This window comes from Pseudorca crassidens, chromosome 3, assembly GCF_039906515.1.
Source record: "Pseudorca crassidens isolate mPseCra1 chromosome 3, mPseCra1.hap1, whole genome shotgun sequence".
Lineage (NCBI taxonomy): Eukaryota > Metazoa > Chordata > Mammalia > Artiodactyla > Delphinidae > Pseudorca > Pseudorca crassidens.
This window is the reverse complement of record NC_090298.1, coordinates 45795198-45821274: the sequence shown is the minus strand read 5'-3', so window position 1 is coordinate 45821274 and position 26077 is coordinate 45795198. Positions and strand designations below refer to the sequence as shown.

At 39.3% G+C, this 26077-nt stretch overlaps 1 protein-coding gene across 3 annotated transcripts in view; it reads right to left on the bottom strand.

Moving 5' to 3' along the window:
• The window catches only part of RAB3C (RAB3C, member RAS oncogene family), a 398656-nt gene that overhangs the window by 258233 nt on the left and 114346 nt on the right, over positions 1-26077 (bottom strand). For all 3 annotated transcript variants that reach the window (XM_067730725.1, XM_067730724.1, XM_067730722.1), the window contains exon 2: positions 22770-22997. In XM_067730725.1, the coding sequence (XP_067586826.1) occupies positions 22770-22997 (228 nt within the window). The remainder of the gene's footprint in view (positions 1-22769; positions 22998-26077) is intronic.

The window sequence follows — 26077 nt, the reverse complement described above, 5'->3', positions numbered from 1 at the left end:
GTAGGAGTTGGGAGAGGATTTGCCACACTTGTCACCTGCCTCCCTCCCCAGAATGGGGGGAGATTCTTGCTCCAGTGAGAAGATTTGAGGAGGACCTACTTTCCAGTCTCTTGCACTTGCTATTGCCATAACAGCTTTTGTTGCCATAAAAGATGTGGGTGTGCTTTAATTTTCTCATTCTCTCATTCAGATACTACTGAAAAACTTCCTTCTGGTTCAGCCTCTATTTACAAAGACTTGCACTCTTTGCTCTGAGCCTCAAACCTGGCTTCCAGGAAAGCCACCTACTGTCAGAAGATCTCCTTCCTTTACCTACCAGCACATGGGAGTAGAAAGCAGTACCTCTATATAAAGATGTGCCCTGTCAGGTATGTGTCAACAGTGCTATAAACTTCTGCTAATATGATTAATAATTTATTGGAGGCCTAGAGCAGCTCTACTCAAAATATGGCCTGGGGGCCCCCAAACTCTTTCAGAAAGTCTCTGAGGTAAACTTTAAAATAATGCTAAACTATTATCTATCTTTTTCATTCTCATTCTCTCACAAGCGTTCAGTGGAGGTTTCCAGAGGTTATAGGTTACATGACATGTGATAGAGCAACGGATTGAATGAGGAAGCAGATATGAGAATCCAGCTGTCCTCTATGAAGGCAGACATTAAGGAGATTTGCAAAAATACAAAACAATATCACATTTCTCACTACGTTTTTGTTTTTCAAGATGTAGTTCTTTTCATTAAAAGTATGTAATTTATGTTTACATGCAATGTGTTTATTATTGTTATTTTAAATAAATTAGTAAACTTTTTTCAGTTTTAATTTTTAGTACGTAAATATTAATAGATATAACCCACATATACACAAGATCTTTGGGGTCCTCAATAATTTTTAAAGGTACAAATGGGCCCCAAAAATATGAGAACACCATACAAACCATATTCCACATACTATGTTATTAAGGCAAATATTCTTATCCTTATTTTATAGAAAATGAAACTAAGACATAACAGGGTTACATAATTTGCCCAGAATCAAATCAAAACTCATTATTTCTCCTTGTGTTATCTCTCTTGCTGCCCTCATGAAAGCTGGCCTTGTGTTTGGCTTGCTTGTGAGTCTGAATATACAAATGGACAACGGGCAGACCATATATAAAAATAAAACTTTGACCCAAAACCTGTAGCAACCTGGCAGGAAACCCGCCCCCTCATCTCTGATAAACAACTCAGAATGCCAGCCTGCTGTAAGTCAGACTTGCAGGAAGCCAAATTGTTATCTCTAGTGACAATCCAGGAAGCTAAATCATAATTTCTATAAACTATTGGCCCCAAAGGCTCAGGACTTCATTAACAACCGACAGCTTCTTCTCTTTTTGTCCCCACTTCCAACTTAGGGCCAATCAGAGAAAGCCAACTAATCAGACAGCCCTAACCAATCAGAAAGAAGTCCCCCCCTTCTCGTGACCTCACCTACAACTTTCCCTGCCAACAGCCTCCAATCACTCAGGACATCACCTGAAGCCTTCCCTCTTCTCTCCTAGAAAACTTTCCCTTTCCTCTTCCTGCCTTTCAGTCTCTGCCAAAATACAATGGTGACTGACTCCCTAGCTCTATCGAGTTCAGCATAAAGAGCCTTTGCTTTTCTCCTTTGGTTGTTCTTCATTTATTTCCACACTTATTTCTGTGCCATTATCCTGTAAGTCGCTGAAAGACAGGAAGCTTAAAAGTCCTTGGCTCTCTCACCTCCGGAGTCTAGCACTTTATACAGCACAGAGTGCTCACTCATAAACGTCTGGTCATTTAGGAGAGAGCCATCCTGGGGTCTGTTTGACTAAACCAGGGTGACTCCCTGGCTATCCAGCTGTTCCCTCCCCGTTGTCCAGCCTAGCAGGGTTATACCACACAAACGCCCATGTCACTGATTCCCAGACATTTGAGCTTCCGAGATCTAAATGACACTAATAATTGTGAACATTTTCAATCTAAAATGAAACTAAGGGGTATAAAATGCATGTGTCCTCAGGAAAATAAAGCTTAAGGACTGAGAGGCTGATTTCTGATAAATGCCTGATTCACAGAAAAATGATAATACTGGAATTTTCTTAAATGATAAAGAAATGGTCAGGGGCTGCCTAATATCAGCCCTGGAAAGTTTTGCTTATAGTTTCCAGAGGCATGAACAAGAAATGACCCAGGTAGGGTTGGTCTCACAAAATAAACTGAATTGAACTTTGATTTTATGACTGGACTGATTTTGACTGGTAGGGGAATTTTCAAAGCTGGTCTTTGTTTGTTTTCTATTTTAACAGACTCTAACTGAACCCTCCCCTCTTGCCTGCCCATAAAGAAACCCACCCCAAACCCTCAAAGGAGCCTGTGTCTTGCTAGAGTTTAAATGTCCCAAAGTGTAATTCCTCTGCTATTCCTGAATAAACTCACCTGTTGAACAATGTTGAGTTTGCCTCAGTTTACCTCTGCATTCAGGTCAACATAATAAATAAATACAAATGGGCAACTGACAGAGAACTGCCATATTTTCCCCACATCTCTTCCAAGAGGATTAGATAAAAGACCTGGGTTCACTGCTATTTTTATTTTCTATGCAGACGTTCACCCAGATTTGAGTGAAAATTAATTTCCTTATGAAGCAGACCTTAATGGTTATATATGTGTTCAAAGTGCTAACTCATTAGCAATATCTTGAGCGTTTGATAGAATTATCCAGTGAATGCGCATTGAAAAAGTTAGGGAGGACCATGTGATCAGCCAAAACAAAACGAAAGTTGTGAAATGTACCATATTATTCAAATTATCAGGGGTATGAATATATGAAGAGCATGCCATATAATAGCTATGATTCAAGTTCTCTAAAATGTAGATTTGGGATGTCTGCCTTCTTATTTGAAAATTGAAAGGTTTTATATAGAAAATGTAAAACACTACCTTCTTCATTGTACGGGATATATGCCTTCACCTTTCCAGATGCCCTCTTTAACCCAGTTCCATCCTGCTCCGTGCTCCAGGGAGCTAACTTCTGAGAATTGCTAAAACAGAGCTCCCTTGATGGTGGGCTCAGCCAGTGAGAGACACAGGTAAAAGGTCAGGAGTCAGGAGGAATGAAACATCGGGACATTTCTTCCCTTGGCTCCTTCCCTGCAGGGCCACTGACTGGCAGAAGCCTTGGTCTTCTGGAAGAACACAGGCCCCCTCCTACAGCTACAGCTACAGCTCTCTCCTGGTCCCCATTCCCTTCAGTCCAAGGCATGGGAATGGCTCTGAGGTCTGCACCATCCCTTCTTGCTTCCCTAAACCCTGCACATACCTTTGTAAAATCATTAAACTCTCCTAAATCACCCGGTGCATTTCTCCCCCAAACCCTGTTGATACTTTCACCCACTTCAATTCTTTTAAATTTTGTCTCTCTTGTGCTTTTAGTTTATACTCCAGAGTTTTGCATATGATGCTTTATAGACATTCTAGGATTGATTAAGTTGTTTTCAAAGACTGTAAACTTCTTGAAGGTGGAAACCTTGCCTTTCACTTCTCTGTATCCATCAAAGGGCTGGGTAAAGTGATTTCTGTCAACTGAAACTCACAGTTTGATCTTGCTGGTTGAGTTGTCACAGTGGCCATGCCCAGAACTAGCAAAATTAATGTTCTGAGAGCAAAAGCAGGATGGAAAAAATTCATAGTACTGAAAATAAGTACTATCTAGCTTGGGAAATGCTGTGCTTTCTCCTTAAATCTGACTTGAGAAACAAATATGAAGTAATTAAATGTTTCATTTGTATTCAGATTTAAGCTGTGTTTATATAACGTCAGAACTGGTCAGTTCAGTATCACTTTAAACAAATCGATAGAGAAATAATAATGAGTGATGGTGACACACATACAGCCCATATCTTATATCAGAAGCTGCCGGTATCACTGGGCAATATCCTGAGGAAATTATATCCCAGTATTTTAATAACAGCTCTCCATCCATGGATCTAATGATTTATAATTGTTTTGTTACAGGGCAGAACATCAATTTTATGAGCATTTAATACACAGGCTTATGGGTTTGCCTTTCCTGTGCAGTTCATGGCTCTATCTAAATGCACAGATGGCTCCAAAACACCAAGAAATACCTCAACAACACAGCTGACTGCACTTGGGCAGATTAACACTTACCAGTGGCTGTTGAGAGGAGCCCAGGGGTCCAGAAGATGTTTTATCTTGTCAGTATGCCGGTATATTTCATTACCATGTCAGGACACCAAAAGAAAGGTCTTCATATAAGTATCTGCCTACATTAGAACTGGCAATTTATGGCCCCAAAAGTGTATGTTCAGTTCCAGAAAGGATGGAGTTAGGTAGATGAGGTCAATAGTATTGGTAAAATGCAGGAGACTGAGAAAGAAAAATGACATACTATGTGTCAGGCACTATGCTAGGAACTTCATAAATATCATTTTATTTAATCTTTACAAAGAGAATAATAAGCAAAGTCTTATTATTATTAGCCTCAGTTTATAGGTGGAAAAACTAAGGCACAGAGAAGTTAATTTGCCCAAGGTCACACACCCATAAGTCTTAGAACCGAGATTTAAACTCAGACAGCCCTGCTTTGGATTCCATTTTTAAGCACAACACCACTATATGATATTGCCATCTTAGGGGAATTTAAATCCAAGTAAGTCTAGAATAGGCCTAAGGTCAAACTAACACCAATGTGTTCAGGCAGATTAAACGTTTTAGTTGATACATTTGTGAAGATAACAATACAGTAGCAAAAGGAAGCCTCTGTGAAGTCAAATTAGACCTTCCAGCACCCTTATGCCAAAGCTTGTGCATATTCTTTTTTTCACGATGCCTTCTTTTTTTTAACATCTTTATTGGAGTATAATTGCTGTACAATGGTGTGTTAGTTTCTCCTTTATAACGAAGTGAATCAGCTGTACATATACATATATCCCCATATCTCCTCCCTTTTGCATCTCCCTCCCACCCTCCTTATCCCACCCCTCTAGGTGGTCACAAAGCACCGAAAGCTCCTGCATATTAACACAAAGATACTCTGAGCCACTTTGCTCTCAATTCAGCTAAGATCAAAGAATTTGATATACAAAACAATACAACAAAAGTAAAACATCGAAATGGGAGAAGAAAGCAACTAGAAACATGAAGGGGGACAGGGTGATATTAAAAATAGAAATATATAAGTAGATCCAAGACTACGGAAGATATCATCTGGTGACTGTTGAGTAGAGTGGTAATCCCCAAGGGACTCATACTGATAATTCTGAGAGTCAAGTCCAAGACAAGTTCACTTATCTTTCATGTTCTTAGTTTTGTGTAAGTAAATGCACAACACAGATTAGAAAGATTTTCATTAAAATATGTAATTTGTTTAAGATTTTGGCAATTTAAACATTCAATTATCTGGAACCTCACATGTGCAGAACTCCCATTCTCTGCTACCAAAGGTGGCATTCCCATTTTTAGAAGGTTTTAGAGCAGCAGTCTTAAGCCAGAAGTCCCTGTAGGAAGTAGGATGACAGGAGAGTCATGAAAGACACCAATCTGGATAGAATATATTGTCATGATATATTTTTGGAAAAAATTTACTCTGTTGATTTTTGCCTACTTGCTGATTTATTTATTTTTTAATCAGAGAGTTATAAAGTTCAAAGTTACTCTAAAAGAAGTAGAAAGAGCTCTGTGACTAGGAGGAAATTACTTAACCTCTCTGAGTCTTAGTTTCCTCATATCTTTAAAAGAGCTATATTAATACCAACATTTCAAGGTTGTAGTACTAAACATAAAATGTGCAAAGCGGATGGTCCAGGAATTATTCAAAAGTGGCACTTCTAGAAAAAAGATGTTAAGAGAAAAGACTCCAAGGCTAGGTGGCCCATACTCAGCTCTGCTAACTACTTGTTAACTATGTGACCTTCGGCAAATTATCTGCACTCTCTGTGCCTCAGTTTCCCTATCTGTGAACTGTAGATAAGAACAACATCTATCTCACAGGTTTTTTATGAGGATTAGATGACTTAATACCTATAAACACATACAGCAGTACCTGGAACATTAGCAATCATTGAATGTCAATTTTGGTTTTGTTTTAGTTGAGTCCGTCCCCTTCCTTTTCAAGATGAGATAACTGATACCTAGAGAAGTGAAGACATTTGCCCCAGGGATCCAATCTCCTACCCCCAATACTCCCTCTTCTCCATCCCACTGTCTCATCACACCTTTGTCTGCACGCTCCCAGTGGGCGTTCCTCTTTTGCACTAGTTGTAACTGCTTCACATCAGCCACATGTCCTTCATTCTCTACAGACATGCAGGAGAAATTTCCACAAAGGCAGACGTGAATTGCTATGATGCTGACTGAAGGTTAAACTTTAGGTTCCTTCCAAGGGGGTCCACAAATGTGTTCGTCTGCTTTATGCTACTTTTGCAAAAGTAAGGTGTTTTTGTATCTTGTTCCTTAAAGACGATTGCCAAACTGTAAAATCTTCAGGCCCTAATAATCTAAATCCACAGTTGCTCAAATGGAGGGCAAAACAAGATGAAAGTCAGGATTTGAAAAACAAACAGTAGGCAATGAATGCTCTATATAAAGCTATGGTGGAAAAAAATCAGAAAACAAAGACTCATTTTGAAAAACTTTCACTTTTTCAGAGACAGGGAGAGAGAAAGCTCCCTGTTTTTCAAATAGCTGGCTCCTTATCCTCTGTGTCTCAGCTCAGTTATCTCATACAAACCCACCTTGATCATCTAACAAAAATATTCTTTCCCTCTTCTGATACTGTTTTGCATTTATCAAATTTTTCTGATGATTTCTCCATAGCACTATCACAATCTATATTTTTTCTGTTATTTACGTTCAACCTCAAATTCATTCACTGTGTCTGGCACACAGTAAAAACTCAATAAATGTTGATCAAGTGAATGAATGAATGAATAATTCCTTTTCACTCATCAGTTCTTGGCTCAGATATAGATGCTCTCAGGAAGCCTTACTAGAGTCCTCAAGACCGAGTTAGGCAACTTTTCTGTGTGTTCTGTGCCCCCTACTTCCTGGGAATTTATTATAGAAGATGAATTCTCTCTTCTCTCATCTACTGCCCCATCAGATGGTTGGCTCCTAATGGCCAACCCTGTGCATCCTTCACTATTGCATCCCAGCACCTAGTACAGTGCCTGGTACATAGTAGGCACCCAACAAATATTTGGTTTGATTAAATTACTTGATTGGGTACAAAAGTCTGAAGGTTGGTACAAAAACCTTCTTTTCTGTTTACAAAAGAAGAAAGCTAACATTTATTCTTAATTTTGCACCTAGTATTGAACTAGGTATAAGTATTTATTACAGCAAATACTTAGCAGCTAAGGGGTAGGTGTTATCTTCTCTTGTTTCACAAATAAGTAAATGGAGACATAGGGAAGTTTGGGCTTGAGGTCACATAGCTAGTGAGATCAGGGTCAGTATTTGAGCCACAGAGTCCCCGCCTGTGTCACTGAGCCACTCTGCCCCTTGGTGGCAAAACACTTACTGATCCGTGGGGTGATCTTTTCTTGCATGTTTGTTTTCATGTCTTCCCACATGGCTGGTAAGCTCTATTAGGCCAGGAACAAGGTCTGTACCATCCTTTGTATTTTGTCAATGCTCAGAAGGGTGGTTTAAACACAGCAGGATGCAGGAGTCACTGCTTCCAGCTGTCTGACTAAGTGAATGTTTGCATCTTGACATTTTGCACACAGTATCAACTTCTTGTCAGGAGTGAAACTAAATCTTGCCTTTCTCAATATCCCAGGAAAAGCAGATGCTAAGTTAGAAGAAATGTGATGGGAGGAAAAGACCATATAAATGACAGCACCAGGAATGGTCTTGGCAGCTGTCACTGGCTTCTGTGGTTCTCTTAAGGATTCTCCTGGGCAGAAAATGTTGGTTCCTTATCCACAGACTAGAGGGTTGAACACCGTCCTGAAATCAATGGGCAGAGTGACTAGGCTAAGTGAGCACCAAATGCAAAGATTACAGTCAGCACTATTTTCCTGCAGGTATTCATTCCATTTACTCAGACACTTCTTTCCAAATACTCTTCTTTCTATGCACACTCCCCAGCAGTGGAAACAGGCATTCCAGAAATGTGCAAGAAGTGAATGGAATATGTTCCAGTCCCTCCTATTGTGCATATCTATGTGTTTTAAACACAAAATAGATAATGCACAACCTGTTCATGCTGGCAGATAGTAAATTTCAAGCAAAATAACTGATTCCTTTCTGTACCTATAAATAATTTCTTGGAACAGGTAAAAAGGGAATATAGAAAGTTGTCAAGCAATTACTTAGTGTGGAAAGGGTACTTGCTGGGATTAAGATACGTAGGATAACAGGGAGTTGGAGACAAGACGGAGAAGTAGAAGGACTTGAGCTCACCTCCTCTCACGAAAACACCAAAATCACAACTAACAGCTGAACAGCCATCAACAAAAAAGACTTGAACTTAACAAAAGCAACATTCTCCATCCAAAGGCAAAGAAGAAGCCACAACAAGATGGAAGAAGGGGCGCATTCGCAATAAAATCAAATCCCATACCCTCCAGGTGGGCAACCCACAAACTGGAAAATAATTATATTACAGAGGTTCTCCCACAGGAGTGAGAGTTCTGAGCCCCAGATGTGGCTCTTCAGCCTGGAGGTGTGGCATCAGGAAGAGAAGTCCCCAGAGAATTTGGCTTTGAAGGCCAGTGGGGCTTGATTGCAGGAACCCCACAGGACTGGGGGAAACAGAAACTTCACACTTGGAGTGTGCACACAAGGTATCATGCACACCAGGACCCAGAAAAAGAGCAGTGACTTCATAGGAGCCTGGGCCAGACCAACCTACAGGTCTTGGAGGGTCTTCTAGGGAGGTAGGGGGCAGCTGTGGTTCACTATGGGGACAAGGACACTGGTGAAAGAGGTACTAGGGAGTACTCATTGGCATATTTGAGGCTACCATTTTGACACAAATACCTGGCACCACCCAACAGCCTATAGCTCCAGTGCTGGGATGCCTCAGGCCAAACAACCAACAGGGCAGGAACAAAGCCCCACCCATAAGCAGCAGGTTGCCTAAAATCTTCCTGAGCCCCCAGCCACCTCTAAACACACCTCTTGATATGGCCTTGCCCACCAGAGGGACAAGACCCAGCTCCACCCACCAGTGGGCAGGCACCAGTCCCTCCCACAAGGAAGCCTGTACAAACTTCTTAGACCAGTCTCACCCACCAAGGACCACACAACAGAAGCAAGAGGAATTACAACCTGTAGCCTGCAAAACAGAAACTGCAATCACAGAAAGTTAGACAAAATGAGATGGCAGAGGAATATGTTCCAGACAAAGGAACAAGATAAAACCCCAGAAGAACAACTAAGTGAAGTGGAGACAGGCAATGTACCTGAAAAAGAATTCAGAGTAATGATAGTTAAGTTGATCCAAGATCTAGGAAAAAGAATGGAGGCACAGACCAAGAAGATACAGGAAATGTTTAACAAAGAGCTAGATGATATAAAATACAAACACACAGAGATGAACAATACAATAACTGAAATGAAAAGTAGACTAGAAGGAATCAATAACAGAATAAATGAGGCAAAAGAAGGAATCAGTGAGCTGGAAGACAGAATGGTAGAAATCAATGCCATAGAAGAGAATAAGGAAAAAAGAATGAAAAGAAATAAGGACAGTTTAAGAAACCTCTGGAACATTAAACATGTGAACATTCATATTATAGGGGTCACAGAAGGAGAAAAGAGAGAGAAGAGGCCTGAGAAAATATTTGAAGAGATAATAGTGCAAAGCTTCCCTAACATGAGAAAGGAAAAACTCACTCAAGTCTAGGAAGAGCAGAGAGTCACATACAGGATAAACCCAACGAGCAACACACTGAGACACATATTAATCAAATTGGCAAAAATTAAAGACAAAGAGAAAATATCAAAAGCAAAAAGGGAAAAGCAACAAACAACATAGAAGGGAATCCCCAGAAGGTTAACAGCTAATTTTTCAGCAGAAACTCTTCAGGCCAGAAGGGAGTGGCAGGATATATTTAAAGTGATGAAAGGGAAGGACCTAGAACCAAGAATACTCTACCCAGCAAGGCTCTCATTCAGATTCAATGGAGAAATCAAAAGTTTTACAGATAAACAAAAGCTAAGAGATCTCAGCACCACCAAACCACCTTTACCACAAATGCTAAAGGAATTCTCTAGGCAGAAAAGAAAAAGACACAACAAGAAACAATAAATTTACAAATGGGAAAGCTGACCAGTAAAAGCAAACATACAGTAAAGGTAGGAAATCATCCACACAGAAATATGATATCAAAATCAGCAATCATGAGGAGAGTACAAATGCAGGATATTGGAAATGTATTTGAAATTAAAAGACCAGCAACTTAAAACAGTCTTGTGTATACATATAATCTGCTATATCAAATCCTCATGGTTACCACAAAGTGAAAATCTACAATAGATACACACAGCAAAAGAAAAAGGAATCCAAACACAACACTAGTCATTAGTTAGTCATCTAATCACAAGAGAAGAGAACAAAAGAGGAAGGGAAGAAGAAATGACCTACAAAAACAAATCCAAAACAATTAACAAAATGGCAATTAGAACAAACATATCATTAATTACCTTAAATGTAACCAGATTAAATGTTCCAATCAAAAGACATAGACTGGCTAAATGGATATAAAAACATGATCTGTATATATGTTGTCTACAAGAGACCCACTTCAGATCTAGGGACACATACAAATAGAAATCAAAAGAAAGCTGGAGTAGTGATACTCATATCAGACAAAATAGACTTGAAAATAAAGGCTGTTACAAGAGATGAAGAAGGACACTACATAATGATCAATGAATCAAAGAAGATACAACAATTGTAAATATATTTGCACCCAAGGGGTGGTGGTGTGATGAATTTGGAGTTTTGGATTGATATATATATATACACTAATATGTATAAAATGGATAACTAATAAGAACCTGCTGTATAAAAAAATAAATAAAATAAAATTCAAAAATTCAAAAAATATATATATATATATGCGCCCAAAATAAAAGCAACTCAATATATAAGGCAAATGCTAACAGCCATAAAAGGAGAAATCAACAGTAACACAATAATAGTGGGGGATTTTAACACTCCACTTATATCAATGAACAGACCATCAAGACAGAAAATCAATAAGGAAACATGACACATTAGATCAGGTGGCCTTAATTGATATTTATAGAGTATTCCATCCAAAAGCAGCAGAATACACATTCTTCTCAAGTGGACATAGAACATTCTCCAGGATAGATCACATCTTGGGCCACAAAGCAAGGCTCAGCAAATTTAAGAAACCTGAAATCATACCAAGCATCTTTTCCAACTGCAATGCTATGAGATTAGAAATCAAATATAAGAAAAAAAATTGTAAAAAACACAAACATGGAGGCTAAACAATAGGCTACTAAACAGCCAATGGGTCACTGAAGAAATCAAAAAGGAAAGTAAAAAAAAAAATACCTAGACATAAATGAAAATGAAAACATGATGATTCAAAACCTATCAGATGCAACAAAAGAAGTTCTAAGAGGGAAGTTTTTAGCAGTACAATCATACCTCAGGAAACAAGAAAAATCTCAAATAAACAACCTAACCCTATACCTAAAGCAACTAAAGAGAGAAGAGCAAATAAAACCCAAAGTTCGTAGAAGGAAAGAAATCATACAGATCAGGGTAGAAATGAAAGAGAGATGAGGAAAACAATAGAAAAGATCAATGAAACTAAAAGCTGGTCCTTTGAAAAGATAAACAAAATTGATAAACCTCTAGCCAGACTCATCAAGAAAAAAAAAGAGAGGGCTCAAATCAACAAAATTAGAAATGACAAAGGAGAAGTTACAATGGACACCATAGAAATACAAAGGATCATAAGAGACTACTACAAGCAATTATATGCCAATAAACTGTACAACCTAGAAGAAATGAACAAATTCTTAGAAAGGTACAATCTCCCAAGACTGAACCAGCAAGAAATAGAAAATATAGACCAATCACAAGTACTGAAATTGAAACTGTGACTAAAAAACTCCCAACAAACAAAAGTCCAGGACCTGATGGTTTCACAGGCGAATTCAATCAAACATTTAGAGAAGAACTAACACCTATCCTTCTGAAACTCTTCCAAAAAACTGCAGAGGAAGGAACACTCCCACACTCATTCTATGAGGCCAGCATCACCCTGATACCAACACCAGACAAACATACCACAAAAAAAGAAAATTACAAACCAATATCATTGATGAACATAGGTGCCAAAATCCTCAACAAAATACTAGCAAACTGCATCCAACAATATATTAAAAGGATCATATACCATGATCAAGTAGGATTCACCACCGGGATGCAAGGATTCTTCAATATCTGCACATCAATCAGTGAGATACACTGCATCAACAAATTGAAGAGTAAAAATCATATGGCCATCTCAATAGATGCAGAAAAAGCTTTTACAATATTCAACACCCAATTACAATAAAAACTCTCCAGAAAGTAGCATAGAGGGAGCTTACCTCAACATAATAAAGGCCATATATGACAAACCCACAGCTAACATCATTCTCAATGGTGAAAAACTGAAAGTATTTCCACTAAGATCAGGAACAACACAAGGATGTCCACTCTTGCCATTTTTATTCAACATAGTTTTGGAAGTCCTAGCCACAGCTATCAGAGAATAAAAAGAAACAAAAGGAATCCAAACTGGAAAAGAAGAAGTAAAATTGTCACTGTTTGCAGATTACATGACACTATACATAAAAAATCCTAAAGATGTTACCAGAAAACTACTAGAGCTCAAAAATGAATTTGGTAAAGTTGCAGGATAAAAAAGTAATACACACAAATCTATTGCATTTCTATATACTAACAATGAAAGATCAGAAAGAGAAACTAAGGGAACAATCTCATTTACCATCACATCAAAAACAATAAAATACCTAGGAATAAACCTACCTAAGGAGGCAAAAGACCTACACTCCAAAAACTGTAAAACGCTAATGAAAGGAATCAAAAATGACACAAACAGATGGAAAGATATACCATGCTCTTGGATTGGAAGAATCATTATTGTCAAAATGACTATGCCACCCAAGGCAACCTACAGATTCAATGCAATCCCAAATTACCAATGGCATTTTTTACAGAACTAGATCAAAAATCTTAAAATGTGTATGGAGACACAAAAGACCCTGAATAACCAAAGCAATCTTCAGAAAGAAAAACAGAGCTGGAAGAATCAGGCTCCCTGCCTTCAGACTATCCTATAAAGCTACAGTAATCAAAACAGTGTAACACTGGCACAAAAACAGAAATATAGATCAATGGAACAGGATAGAAAGCCCAGAAATAAATGCACACCTATGGTTAATTGATCTACAACAAAGGAGGCAAGACTATACAATGGAGAAAAGACAGTCTCTTCAATAAATGGTTCTGGGAAAACTGGACAGCTACATGTAAAAAAATGAAATTAGAGCATTCTTTAATGCCATACACAAAAATAAACTCAAAATGGATTAAAGACCTAAATGTAAGACCGGATACTATAAAACTCTTAGAGGAAAACATAGGATGAACACTCTTTGACATAAATCAAAGCAAAATCTTTTCAAATTTGTCTCCTAAGTAATGGAAACAAAAATAAACAAATCTGACCTTATTAAACTCAAAAGCTTTTACATAGCAAAGGAAAGCATAAACAAAACAAAAAGAGAAGCCCCAGAATGGGAGAAAATATTTGCAAATGAAGTGAATAGCAAGGAATTAATCTCCAAAATTTACAAACAGCTCATATGGCTCAATATCAAAAAAACAACAACCCAATCAAAAAATGGGCAGAAATTCTAAATAGATATTCTCCAAAGAAGACATACAGTTGGCCAAGAGGCACATGAAAAGATGCTCAACATCGCTAAGTATTAGAAAAATGCAAATCAACACTACAATGAGGTATCACCTCACACCAGTCAGAATGGCCATCATCAAAAAGTCTATAAGCAACAAATGCTGAAGAGGGTGTGGAGAAAAGGGAACCCTCCTGCACTGCTGCTGGGAATGTAAATTGGTACAACCACTATGGAGAACAGTATGGAAGTTCCTTAAAAAATTAAAAATAGAGCTACCATATGACTCAGCAATCCCACTTCTCAGAATATATCCGAAGAAAACCATAATTTAAAAAGAGACATGCATCCCAATGTTCACTGCAGCACTAGTTACCATAGCCAAGGCATGGAATCAACCTAAATGTCCATCGATGGATGAATGGATAAAGAAGATGTGATACATATACACAATGGAATATTACTCAGCCATTAAAAGGAATGAAATAATGCCACTTGCAGAAACATGGATGGACCTGGAGCTTATCATACTAAGTGAAGAAAGTCAGACAGAGAAAGACCAATATCCTATGATATCACTTATATGCGGAATCTAAAAAACATGATACAAATGAACTTATTTACAAAATGGAAACAGGCTCACAGACTTAGAAAACAAACTTAAGGTTACCTAAGGGGTAAGGTGTGGGGAAGGGGAGGAATCAATTAGGAGTTTTGGATTAACATACACACACTACTATAGATAAAATAATCAACAAGGACCTATTGTAGAGCACAAGGAACTCTACTCAATATTCTGTAATAACCTAAATGGGAAAAGAATCTAAAAAAGAATAGATATATGTATATGTATAACTGAACCACTTTGCTGTACACCTGAAACTAACACAACATTGTAAATCAACTATACTCCAATATAAAATAAAAATTATTAATAAAAAAGATATGTAGGTTTACAGATTGGATCCCCTGAAGATCTCTGACAGACCACTTGGCCTCCTTTTACCTCATTTACAAGTGTGGTCAAGTACATGGGCTTTGATTTCAATCCCCTGGTTCGAATCCTGCTTCTGACATATCCTAGCTAGGACCTTGGGCAAATCCCTTTATTTTTCTGATTCTCTGTTTCCTCATTTATAAAATGGGGCTAATAATACCACCTTCCTTCATGGGGTTTGGCAAAAAATAAATTCTAAAAATGCATATAAACATAAAATGCTTATTTATGGGTCAACACTGGGTTCATTAAGTGATGCTATTATCAGTTGTATGTCTGAGGTCTCTAAATACTGAGACCCAGAAATGCACTGAGTCTGCAGTGAGAATGGTTGAAAACATAAGCATCTGTCAGAGTGGAATCAATGACAGAAGCCACCCCTGGGACTCCAAGAACCTGCCTTTTGTATTAAGCATGTCTTTTACTTTCTGTATTCAGATGCTTTGACAGCTGGGGCCTTATGGATCCTGGAGGGACTGCCCTACCCTGAGTTACTCAATTCTTTTTTCTTTTTTCTTTTTTTTGCATACTCTCCCGTTGCGGAGCAATAGGCTCCGGACGCCAGGCTCAGCGGCCATGGCCCACTGGCGCAGCCGCTCCGCAGCATGTGGGATCCTCCCGGACCGGGGCACGAACCCATGTCCTCTGCATCGGCAGGCGGACTCCCAACCACTGCGCCACCAGGGAAGCCCTACTCAATTCTTAAAGACACTAAACAACTCACTGAAGCTCACTTGTCAAATGCAAACCACCAATACAGAGCTCATAGGGCTTGCTCCATCTTGGGCTCTCACACTATGAGCCACTATCCACCTGCCCTAATTACCCCAGGCACCTGACAACTTAGGGAAGTCTTTATGCCCCAGGGTCTGCTGCAGGTATTCAAACTAGCCAGTCCTAAGCCTGTTTACCCTGCCTGGCCCATTCTTTATACAGAAACCACAATAGAGGCTCTTGTCACATTCCTCCCGCCCCTCCTTCTGCCTCCTGACACACGCAAGGGATTCCCCTCACTCCAAGTGCCCCCCTCCCCGAGCCCATGTGTCTTTCTCTTAAAATCTGTGAGCATAACGAATTACTATTTCAATGGCAGTTGTCTCCTGACCTGTGGGCCTCGCCGCACCTAAATAACAATAAAACCTATATTTTAAAATACCGTCTTCCTCCAGGACTGGGCTGGGGAAGCAGGGCTTGTATTCTCTGTTTACTCATCCATCTCCTGCATAAGATTTTGATATAGCTACCGCCTATGTATATGGTTGCTGTATGGGAATCAGAATTCCCTTTGGTTGCACGTGGACCAGAAGCACATGCTTGACAGCAGATGACACCTTTGTGAAAAAGAAAAAGCACCCCTTCCTGGAACTGAGCACAGCTTAGCATGTGCCGCTCTGGGTGGAGAACAGCCTCACTTGACCCCTGGTTGGTGTCTTCGTCCAGTGCACAACATGTGCATCTGTATGCGGAAGCCCTGACCTCTGAATACACTGAAGATGTTTCTTATTAACTCAGGCTGGCCAGGGCTCAGAAATGAAGGTGGGAAGGAGAGGGGTAAAGGGGAAGGAGGGAGAGAAAAGACAAGGAGTGGTGAAGGGTGAGGGTGGGAAAAAGAGAATGCAAAAATGATAAAATGCTAGTTCTAATTCCTAAGGAAACAGTGATCTCTGCCTACTTGCCCTCTGCTCACTTTAAACCTATATTCTCTAACTAAGCTACAAATTTTTCAAGCTAAGTCTTTCATTAGTTAGAGTCAACCTTGATTTTTGGACTTGAACAATGTAGATCCAACTGAAAAAGGAGACCCATGTGCTACCTTTCTTTCTTTCTTTTTTTAGCATCTTTATTGGAGTATAATTGCTTTACAATGGTGTGTTAGTTTGTGCTTTATAACAAAGTGAATCAGCTATACGTATACATATATATCCATATCTCTTCCCTCTTGTGTCTCCCTCCCTCCCACCCTCCCTATCCCACCCCTCTAGGTGGTCACATAGCACCGAGCTGATCTCCCTGTGCTATGCGGCTGCTTCCCACTAGCTATCTATTTTACATTTGGTAGTGTATATATGTCCATGCCACTCTCTCACTTTGGCCCAGCTTACCCTTCCCCCTCCCCGTATCCTCAAGTCCATTCTCTAGTAGGTCTGCGTCTTTATTCCCGTCTTGCCCCTAGGTTCTTCATGACCTTTTTTTTTTTTTTAGATTCCATATATATGTGTTAGCATACGGTATTTGTTTTTCTCTTTCTGACTTACTTCACTCTGTCCATGTGCTTTCTTTACACAAAGGAAATTGCCTTTTATTCAGGGGAACCACACTGTCAAACCTGGCTCTCTACGCAGCCTAGTTTCAAGAATTACCAGCACTCTTTACTTTACAGATTGCTATAGGCGTCATAGTTCATATAGTAGTAATCTAGACACTGAAAATAAATACAGTACTAAGATATTCTTAGTAATGGTTGCTATATTATTTTTCAATCTTCTTATTGGGAGGAAATCCACTCTACATAGCCTTTCCCAAAGCTAAACTACTTTTAAATTAGAAGCAAAATATTACAGACTCCAGTTGTGAAATATTTTCCTCCTAAGTAAAGTGAAAAACCCATGCTAGATTTTTCTCCAATATATTCTTAACAGCATTTGACACAGAAAATGAAAGAACCACCTCTAATACTTGACACCTCAAAATTTTTGAGAATTTTTGACTTGAGAATCATAAAAATGATAATAAAATAAAAGTGCAATAAGAAATGTTAATGTAGTGAAGGACAGAGGGATTCATAAATATACTAAAGGAAAATAAGGTTTGTAACTAAGTACAAATGAACGATGTTATTTCTCTAGACAAGTTTATTCCAAGGCAGTAGTGAACTTCCACAGAGAGGAGGCGTAACACAGCCAGAAAGAAATGTCAATGTTTGTAGTAGCCGTTAAAAGCTTTCTTTAAATGTGGACTGTTAAAAATCCAGTTTGTGGTCTCAGAAACTTCCCCCACAGCACATGCAAAAAGCAACCCATCAAGTAGAAAAACTGGGCAGTCTTCCCACCCAGGTTCTTTCTTCCTGACCTTTTAGAAATACTACTTGAAATCTGGCTTCAAGTTTGATGTTCCTATGCCTGATGGCAACACTGGCAACCAGGTATGAGATTTATCCCAATTGTCATAACACAGCACTTACCTTGAGAGTGAACTTGGTGTACTAGCAACTGGACTGGCTTAGCTAGCAGGAGACCTGGATTTTAGACTCTACTCTGGCACTAACTGTAAGGTAAGGTCAAATCACTTAGCCCACTATATATCTTCATTTCTTAACCTGGAAACAGTTCTATTTACGGGCAGTTTAAAATAGAGTCATCAGAGTCATGTTAATATCTGTAGCCTGTCTTGGTTAAGGTAAAAACGCATTGGACTAATTCATGACAGTTTTCATTACTATGAAACAATTTTGCTTCTCTTCCTTTGAGATATATAATAGTGTGATAGACCAAGGAATACATATTTGGTCTTCCTCCTGGTTCCTGACAAAGAGCTTCTATAACCCTTGGAATTTCCTAAGAGATGGGGGAAAAAGGATCATCTTTTGTTATTCATAATAAGCCCCTTTCAGCCATACCAGAGTTCATGCTAATGAGGTGACTCTTGGTTAGCCCCTAGATAGCTTCAAAATGGGGGCTGATTACAACATCGTAAATCAACTATACTCCAATATAAAAAAAAAAAAAAAAAAAAGAATAGGGGATGATTGTTAGAAGAACAAACCATGTGATCAAAAGGTTGGAACTTTCAGCCCTACCCCCGCCCTCTGGGAGGGGAGAGGGTCCGAAGACTGAGTTAATCACCAATGGCCAAGGATTTCATCAATCATGCCTATGTAATGGGAGCTCCATAAACATCCGAAAGGGTGAGGTTTGGAGAGCTTTGGGGTTGGTGAATATATCACAGTGCTGGGGAGACTGCATGGAAGCTGCTCCCACCCATCCCCACAACAATTTGCCCTATGATTCCCTTCTATCTGGTTGTTCCTGAGTTGTATCCCTTATAATAAACCGGTAATAGTAAGTAAACTCTTCCTGAATTCTGTGAGCTCTTCCAGCAACTTATCAACCCTGAGGGGTGGGACTGTGGGACCTGTGAGTTTATAGCCTGGAGGTCAAAAGCACAGGGCACCCAGATTTGTGATTGATATCTGAAGTGGGGTGGGGAGGGGAGGGATAAGCTTATGGAACTGAGCCCTTTACCTGTGGGATCTGTGCTAACTCTGGGTAGTTAGTGTCAACATTGTATTAAATTACAGGACACCCAGTTGGTGTCTGCATAGCAATGAAGAATTGCTTGGTCTGGAAAACCCCGGCATGTGGTGTCAGAAGTGTTGCACGTAGAAACAGATCATAGTATAGGCTAAGATAGCTGTGGATACCTTAATGAATTCGTTACACATTAATACAAGTGCATAAAGATACTATAAGCTGGAAAAAACAGTTCACGTTCAGTTATTTAAATACGAGACGGCAAACCATCAGTGCCAGATACAGTCCCAAATAAATAATTTGTTTAAGTCATAAAATAAAAGTTGTACACAACTAAATATTTTCTAGTATACTTACATTATGGCATAAAGCAAGAACCCCTAGAATTACTGTGGGAATGTCTAGACTTAGGTAACCACCCTGTTGCTCCTTATCCTGTCTCCCCCCGCATGACTCAGTTCATTGGGATGGTCAGACTCTTTTAAAAATATCTTCTTCAGCATCCCAGGATACATTGCCTAAGATCACCATCTTCACAAAACCACCACCATATTCAAGAAGACTTCTTAATTAGGGCAGCATGGTGAAGGGGAACAAGCCAAAGCATTAGAATCTGATAGACCTAGCCTGGAACCAGCCTCTTGCCACATATGACCCTGGACGAGCTATTTAATTTGTCCGACTTTCAGGTTTCTCGGATAAAATAGGAATAATAATAAATACAAAGTTGGGTTGTTGTGGAAATTAGAAATAAGGTATAGATGATGCTTAGCATAGTTCTATGTTCAATAAATGTTAGCTACATATAATATTTATACAATTTGATATTTGCTTATAGACATACATATATAGTTACTCCGTGAGTATTCATTTCTTTCTCCAACTATACTACAAGTTCAATGAGAACAAAATCTTTGCAGAGTACTGAATTGAATGGTTCACAATACAGTAGACCAGTTGGTATATGGTAGTGTAAAATCCATTTTCATACCCCTAGAATCACAGGTACATTAAGAGCTCCCAATAGCCCTAAGAGGAAGAAATAAGATTTTTTGATTGCAAAGAAAACAGTGGCCATCAGACTACCGTTGTGACTGAGGAAGGTCTGGGTGAAGGGTTCCTGAGTGGCTGACCCCTGAAGGGAGTGTGGGTATCCACAGAACGGGAGAATGAAAACCCTGGAAGGAGGTCCCAGGCTGGACGGAGCTGTGAAGAGAGTTGGAGGTTTTGGGAAAATGCTGGATTATGGATGATTAGAGACAGATTTATATGTCCCAGGCTTTTGAGTGAAGTTATGGAAATTGAGAAGCATGAGGAGGTATTAGAGGAGAAGCAGCCCAGAGACCTGATTTGGCATTTGCTTGGCTCAGAGAAGAGCAATTTTCAAGCAGAAGCAAGACCTGGACAGAAGTAACAGAACTTCAGTGTCCAAGAAAAGTACAGGAATGAGCTGTGGCCTGGTACTAGCACTGAGGGTTTGGAAAAAAATATTTTTGTAAGTATGACAATATAATTCTCAAAAAAAGTATATTATTTGAACTTTTTCTGTTTTACATTAAGGACAGATGATTTTATACCTCTACAAAGCATTTCTGTCAAAAACCTAAATTGAGAAATTGCTAGAGATTATAGGATTGAATTTATACACCATGTTGATGTTTTACCTAAACAATCACAACAACCACCTTTAAACATCCCTAAGATATATGGCAGGAGCCGTCAGACAGAGGAATGACACTTCTTTGATATTAACAGAAAGAACATAGTCGCAGAGGTAGGCGATGTGTAGTTACCAAATTAATTTAATTTTCAATTCAACAAAGCCCCTGAGAGTTAAGGGACCTTTCTTAAGCCTGGATACGAAAGTTATCTTCACATGACAATTGGTTGCTTAAAGCTCAAAAGGAAGAGAATGTGAAGCAATAAACACAGCTCTTCCTGTCTGTATCAACAGGGCTGTGTGTTTCTAAAGTATCTAAAGAGCGACCCCCTTCCCAACAAAAATGTCTTTGGGGACCAGTAGAGCAGCGATGGGGGCTGGGCCTATTTTTCCAAGTTCTTTTCTTTTTTTTTTTTTTTTCCAGTACGCGGGCCTCTCACTGTTGTGGCCTCTCCCGTTGCCAAGCACAGGCTCCAGACGTGCAGGCTCAGCGGCCATGGCTCACAGGCATGTGGGATCTTCCCGGACCGGGGCACGAACCCATGTGCCCTGCATCGGCAGGCGGACTCTCAACCACTGCGCCACCAGGGAAGCCCCCAAGTTGTTTTCTGAGTTCTAATTAGACTTGGAAGACTCCAGAATTAGAATAAGTAAAATAGTAACAATCTCTTGTAAGCTGCCTAAGAGGATACCTACCTGTGTATACACCTGCATCTTTAAATTTTACTCCTAAGAGCTTTAAGATATGAAAGGACATCTGGAATATTTATAATGCTATCTTAAGGGCTCTTTTATTAAAAAAAAAAAAGTTTAAACGTTTTACTCTGAGATTTGTCCTTCTTTCAGCTTTCCATATCTGAGGAGGCAGGCTTATCGTCGGTCCTACAGATGAACCATGGCACCAGTACCAAATGGTAGTAGACATCAGAATTGTCTCAGAAGAAGGCAGAAACCTCATCTCTTGGGAGATGCCTTTTTAAAGCTCAAATCAATTTGAGTGGCAGAGGTATAAATGAACAGGGAAAGGAGACCAAAACTAACTGTAAAAACATTCTACCATTGTACCCATACATTGCATGATGTACATAAAATGCTTACTACATAACTCTATTTTGGTATAACCAATTTTTTTGTTACTTCAGCTCTTATATTACCTTGAACGTGTACCCACACACACTTTTTATGTTTCTCACTTGCTATTCTCCTAAATTTATCCCAACTATTTAGTTAAGGAATCTCTGATCTTCTGCAGCGGGTGAGGAGAGGCACAAAGCTAGCCACACAGTCTCAAAGCTTATTGGAGAACCTTCTGCTTAGGGAAAAACCCTACTTAAAATAAATATCCTATTTGTTTTGTTTTGTCTGGGTAGGTAAACATAACACTTAGAGCTGAAAACACAAGGTTTGTGGAGATTAAATAGACCCTTTTCAAATTTTAGCTGGGGCTTTATGAAGGGACTAAACCTAAGCTTTCTCTATATCTGGTTGTTTACCTTCTTTAAAACGACCAGGGCAGGCTGCTTCCTGCAACCTAAAAAGGCTAAATTTACTTTGCCTATTTTGTGTATTAGAAAAGTGGCAGAGAAGGATTCAGAGACTTGCTCCGGGTCACACAGACCATAAAAGACAGAGCCAGACTTTCTGTTGAGTGTTCTTTACCACAATAAACAGACATTTATATTTTCTTTCTTCTGAAGACTCTTAAGAAGCATCAATGACAATAAGGCTTAATTCAGTCTCCCTACCTTAAAGAAGCAACACTCTATTGCCTTTGAAACAGAATGTTCTGTGGCAAAGAACCTGGAAATGGAGGCTTACAGACCCCATGGGGACAGAACAAGGCAGAAAGGTTTCCCTCACACACTTATATGTTCAATGCCCTAGACTGAAGGATGCCATCAGTTCAAAGTCACTTACCCAAATCTGAAGCTTGATTCTCTTTTCATTTTTGAATACAGTTTTGACTTTGAAATCAATCCCAACTGTGCTGACGAATGCAGATGTAAAGGAGTCATCCGCGTAACGGAACAGAAAAGATGTTTTCCCCACACTGCTATTGCCAATGATGAGCAATTTGAACATGTAGTCAAAGTTCTGATCAGAGGAGTCTTTCTGGCCGTACCTGGCATCTTGGGCAGAGGCCATCTGTGGTAAAACAAAACAAAACAAAACAAAAGAGGTGTGGATCAGTCTCCCATTTGCTATGAAGCTAGCAGCACACTCATTATTGGTCTTGCCAGAAACAGATGTCAGACCACTCAGGAGACAAGTTGAGAGAGTTCCCCAGCCTTCCTCTGATGCTGGTATCCATGGCAATAATTCCCTGCTGGAAGACAGAAAAGCAAATCTTACGGCTCTTTCCAGCTGTGTTGGTGTGTGTCACTGCTCAGCATTCAGAACGAATCAAAGACACAAAAGGAGATGTAACATGAAAAGCAAAGATATGAGGAGCTGGCCAGGCATGTGGATTCTGAAAGTTTGTAATTCCAGTGATGGCGACACCAAGGTGGCTGAACAGCAGGGTGTTTCTTCCTGAGTCATCTTAATTATTAGAGTCTCTCTTATTTTCTAGGGAAGAACTCCCAAAGCCTATCTCTATTTCATCTATTTATATCACTTTAAATCAACATCCTAACATATATGACCAATCTCTTTCAAATAATGATAATGACAAATACATACGGTTCAAACAACGTGCCAGGAACTGTTAACTTACTTAACCCTCACCACACCCTATAGGTGGGTACCTTTATTATTTACATATTAAAAGGAGACAATTAAGCTCAGAGATACTAAGTCATTTGCTCAATTTCACATACTTTGTAAGTAGTAGAGGCGGGTTTCAAATCAGGCGGTGTGGCGCCAGGGCTCATGTTCTTAATGCCTCCTACTCCCTGCCCCCCAGCCCCGGTTCCCAGTGAGAACTAGGGAAACATGTACACGTGCTCTAAAGTTGAAGTGGGAAATATTCATTGTGAGATTCATTAATGAAGGTCCCTACCTGGGTTCAAACCTCGGCTCCACCACCTACTGGTTGTGGAACTTTTGCTTTTTTATTTTAAATTGGTGTAGCTCAGTTTCCTCTCTTGCGTGAAATGGAAAAAATTATTACCCAACTTGAAACACTTGTGAAAATAATAATAGATGATAGAATAGAAAATAATAGATGATATATCTGTACAGCAGATATATAAAGTGCCTAGCAAAGAATAGAGAATAATCTATTCTCTATAAATGCTCTAGATGGATTTTTCCTCATCTTTTTTGATGATCTTTTTCACATCTATCAAAAGTGCTGCAGCATTACTCTAAGAACCATTTGGCTCCATATAGAAAAGAAGCATTTAGGACGGTGAATCCCAGTGATTAGTGCACTTACCGGGTCACCTTTTTGGATGCTATGAATTCTTTGCCAATTGCTGTGCTGCCCAATACAGTAGCCACTAATCACATATGCCTGTTTATATTTAAACTAAGTAAAATTAAAAATTCAGTTCCTCACTCACACTAGCCATACTTCAAGAGCACAAGAGCCACATGGGGCTTGTGGCTATGACACTGGACAGTGCAGGTTCAGGACACTGTCATAACTGCAGAAAGTTCTATTACTCAGTGCTAGGCTAGACAGTCTTTTTTCATTTCTTATAAAATCTGATTAATAATTACATATTTCTCTTGGAGGTATGGCAAAGAGAAAAGCCCCAGAAGATAGCGGAATGCTAGAAACAGTATATAGTGCCTAGTCTCATCTAAGACCACATTGGTTGCTGAAATCAGGTGTGTGTGTGTGTGTGTGTGTGTGTGTAAGACAACTGAGGGAAAAAGAAAAGGGGAGATGGGGTGATAACGTATTCCCTTTCTACAAATACTCATTGCCAGTAGGAGAACACAATAATATGAGCAAGAGTAAAGGCAAAAAGAAAATCTGTATATATTATGAAATTTAAGGGCAATAAACATTCTGACTTCATTTCTTATTAAATATAAGTTGAAGCATTTCTCTTTTTAAGTCCATGTAACCACACTGCTGTCTTCAGTAAATATACCTTGTAATGATTGTCTGCCAGTGGGAAAAACTGGGCCAGTAAAACAGGCAGATATCATCATTTTCCTTTCTGGCCCTGGAGTCTGCGTGCTAAGGTAAACTTCCCCCAACACAAGCAGCCCACCAAGAACAAAAATAGGATTATAATTCTTGACTTTCAGTTTGAACAATGATGTCTTGCTCTGATGACTTCTGACACCCCAGAAAGCCAGGTAACTATTTCATTTGACATTCCTATTCCTACAGACATAAGCCTTTCACCAATTAAGATCCCCCCCTTATGGAGGTGCTAAGTTCAACCAGGCCTGCAAATGACCTTTGTTAGGAAGATCTTTTACTATCTTTTATATGAAGCAGCCCAGATACTACATTCTGGATTAAGCATGTTCAGCTAAGCCACAGTTAGAAAATAGACTCTACAAGTTTCCTAGAGCTGCTCATTTTCTCAGCCTGACAGCCTACCATTACCCTGAGGTGGGATTCTGAGTCCTGTGGATTTCTAGGCTTCCTTGAAAGAACATGTGATAAAGAAAGCCACTATCAATCACAAGTCCTAGTCCAAAATTAGACCAACTCCAAAGCCTGAGGAAATATAGACATCACCATTGTATGTACTTTTTAAAGGTAATTGTAGAGATTTAGATAGAGAAAACCATACTGGAGTTTTCTCCAGCATGAGAAATAGAAGATGTTCAATTTTAAGGACAGATTATACCAGCTGTATTAGCAGCAAAGAAGGTGGTAGGAGCACCGAGGATGATGGGGCATGAGGCTGGTGGATTTGTGGATCTAGATCCTCCAAGGGATGAATTAGAAGAGTTTGCTAACCTGCTCTTCTTGAAGATGGTGTGTGGTTTCTTTAAATTATTTCCTGATTTATATCCCCAAAAGTATTCACAGAGAGCCCCAAAGATGTGTATTCAGAACATATGTGTTTCATAAACTTTAGAATAATGAAATAAATCCTGGCTTAGAGAATGGAGAAGTAGACTGCCTGAATCTTGCTGAGAATAGAAATGAAGCAATTTTTATTTACAAAACAGAAATAGAATTACAGATGTAGAAAACAATCTTATGGTTACTGGGGGTGGGGGTAAATTGGGAGATTGGGACTGACATATACACACTACTATATATAAAATAGATAACTAATAAGGACCTACTGTATAGCACAGGGAAC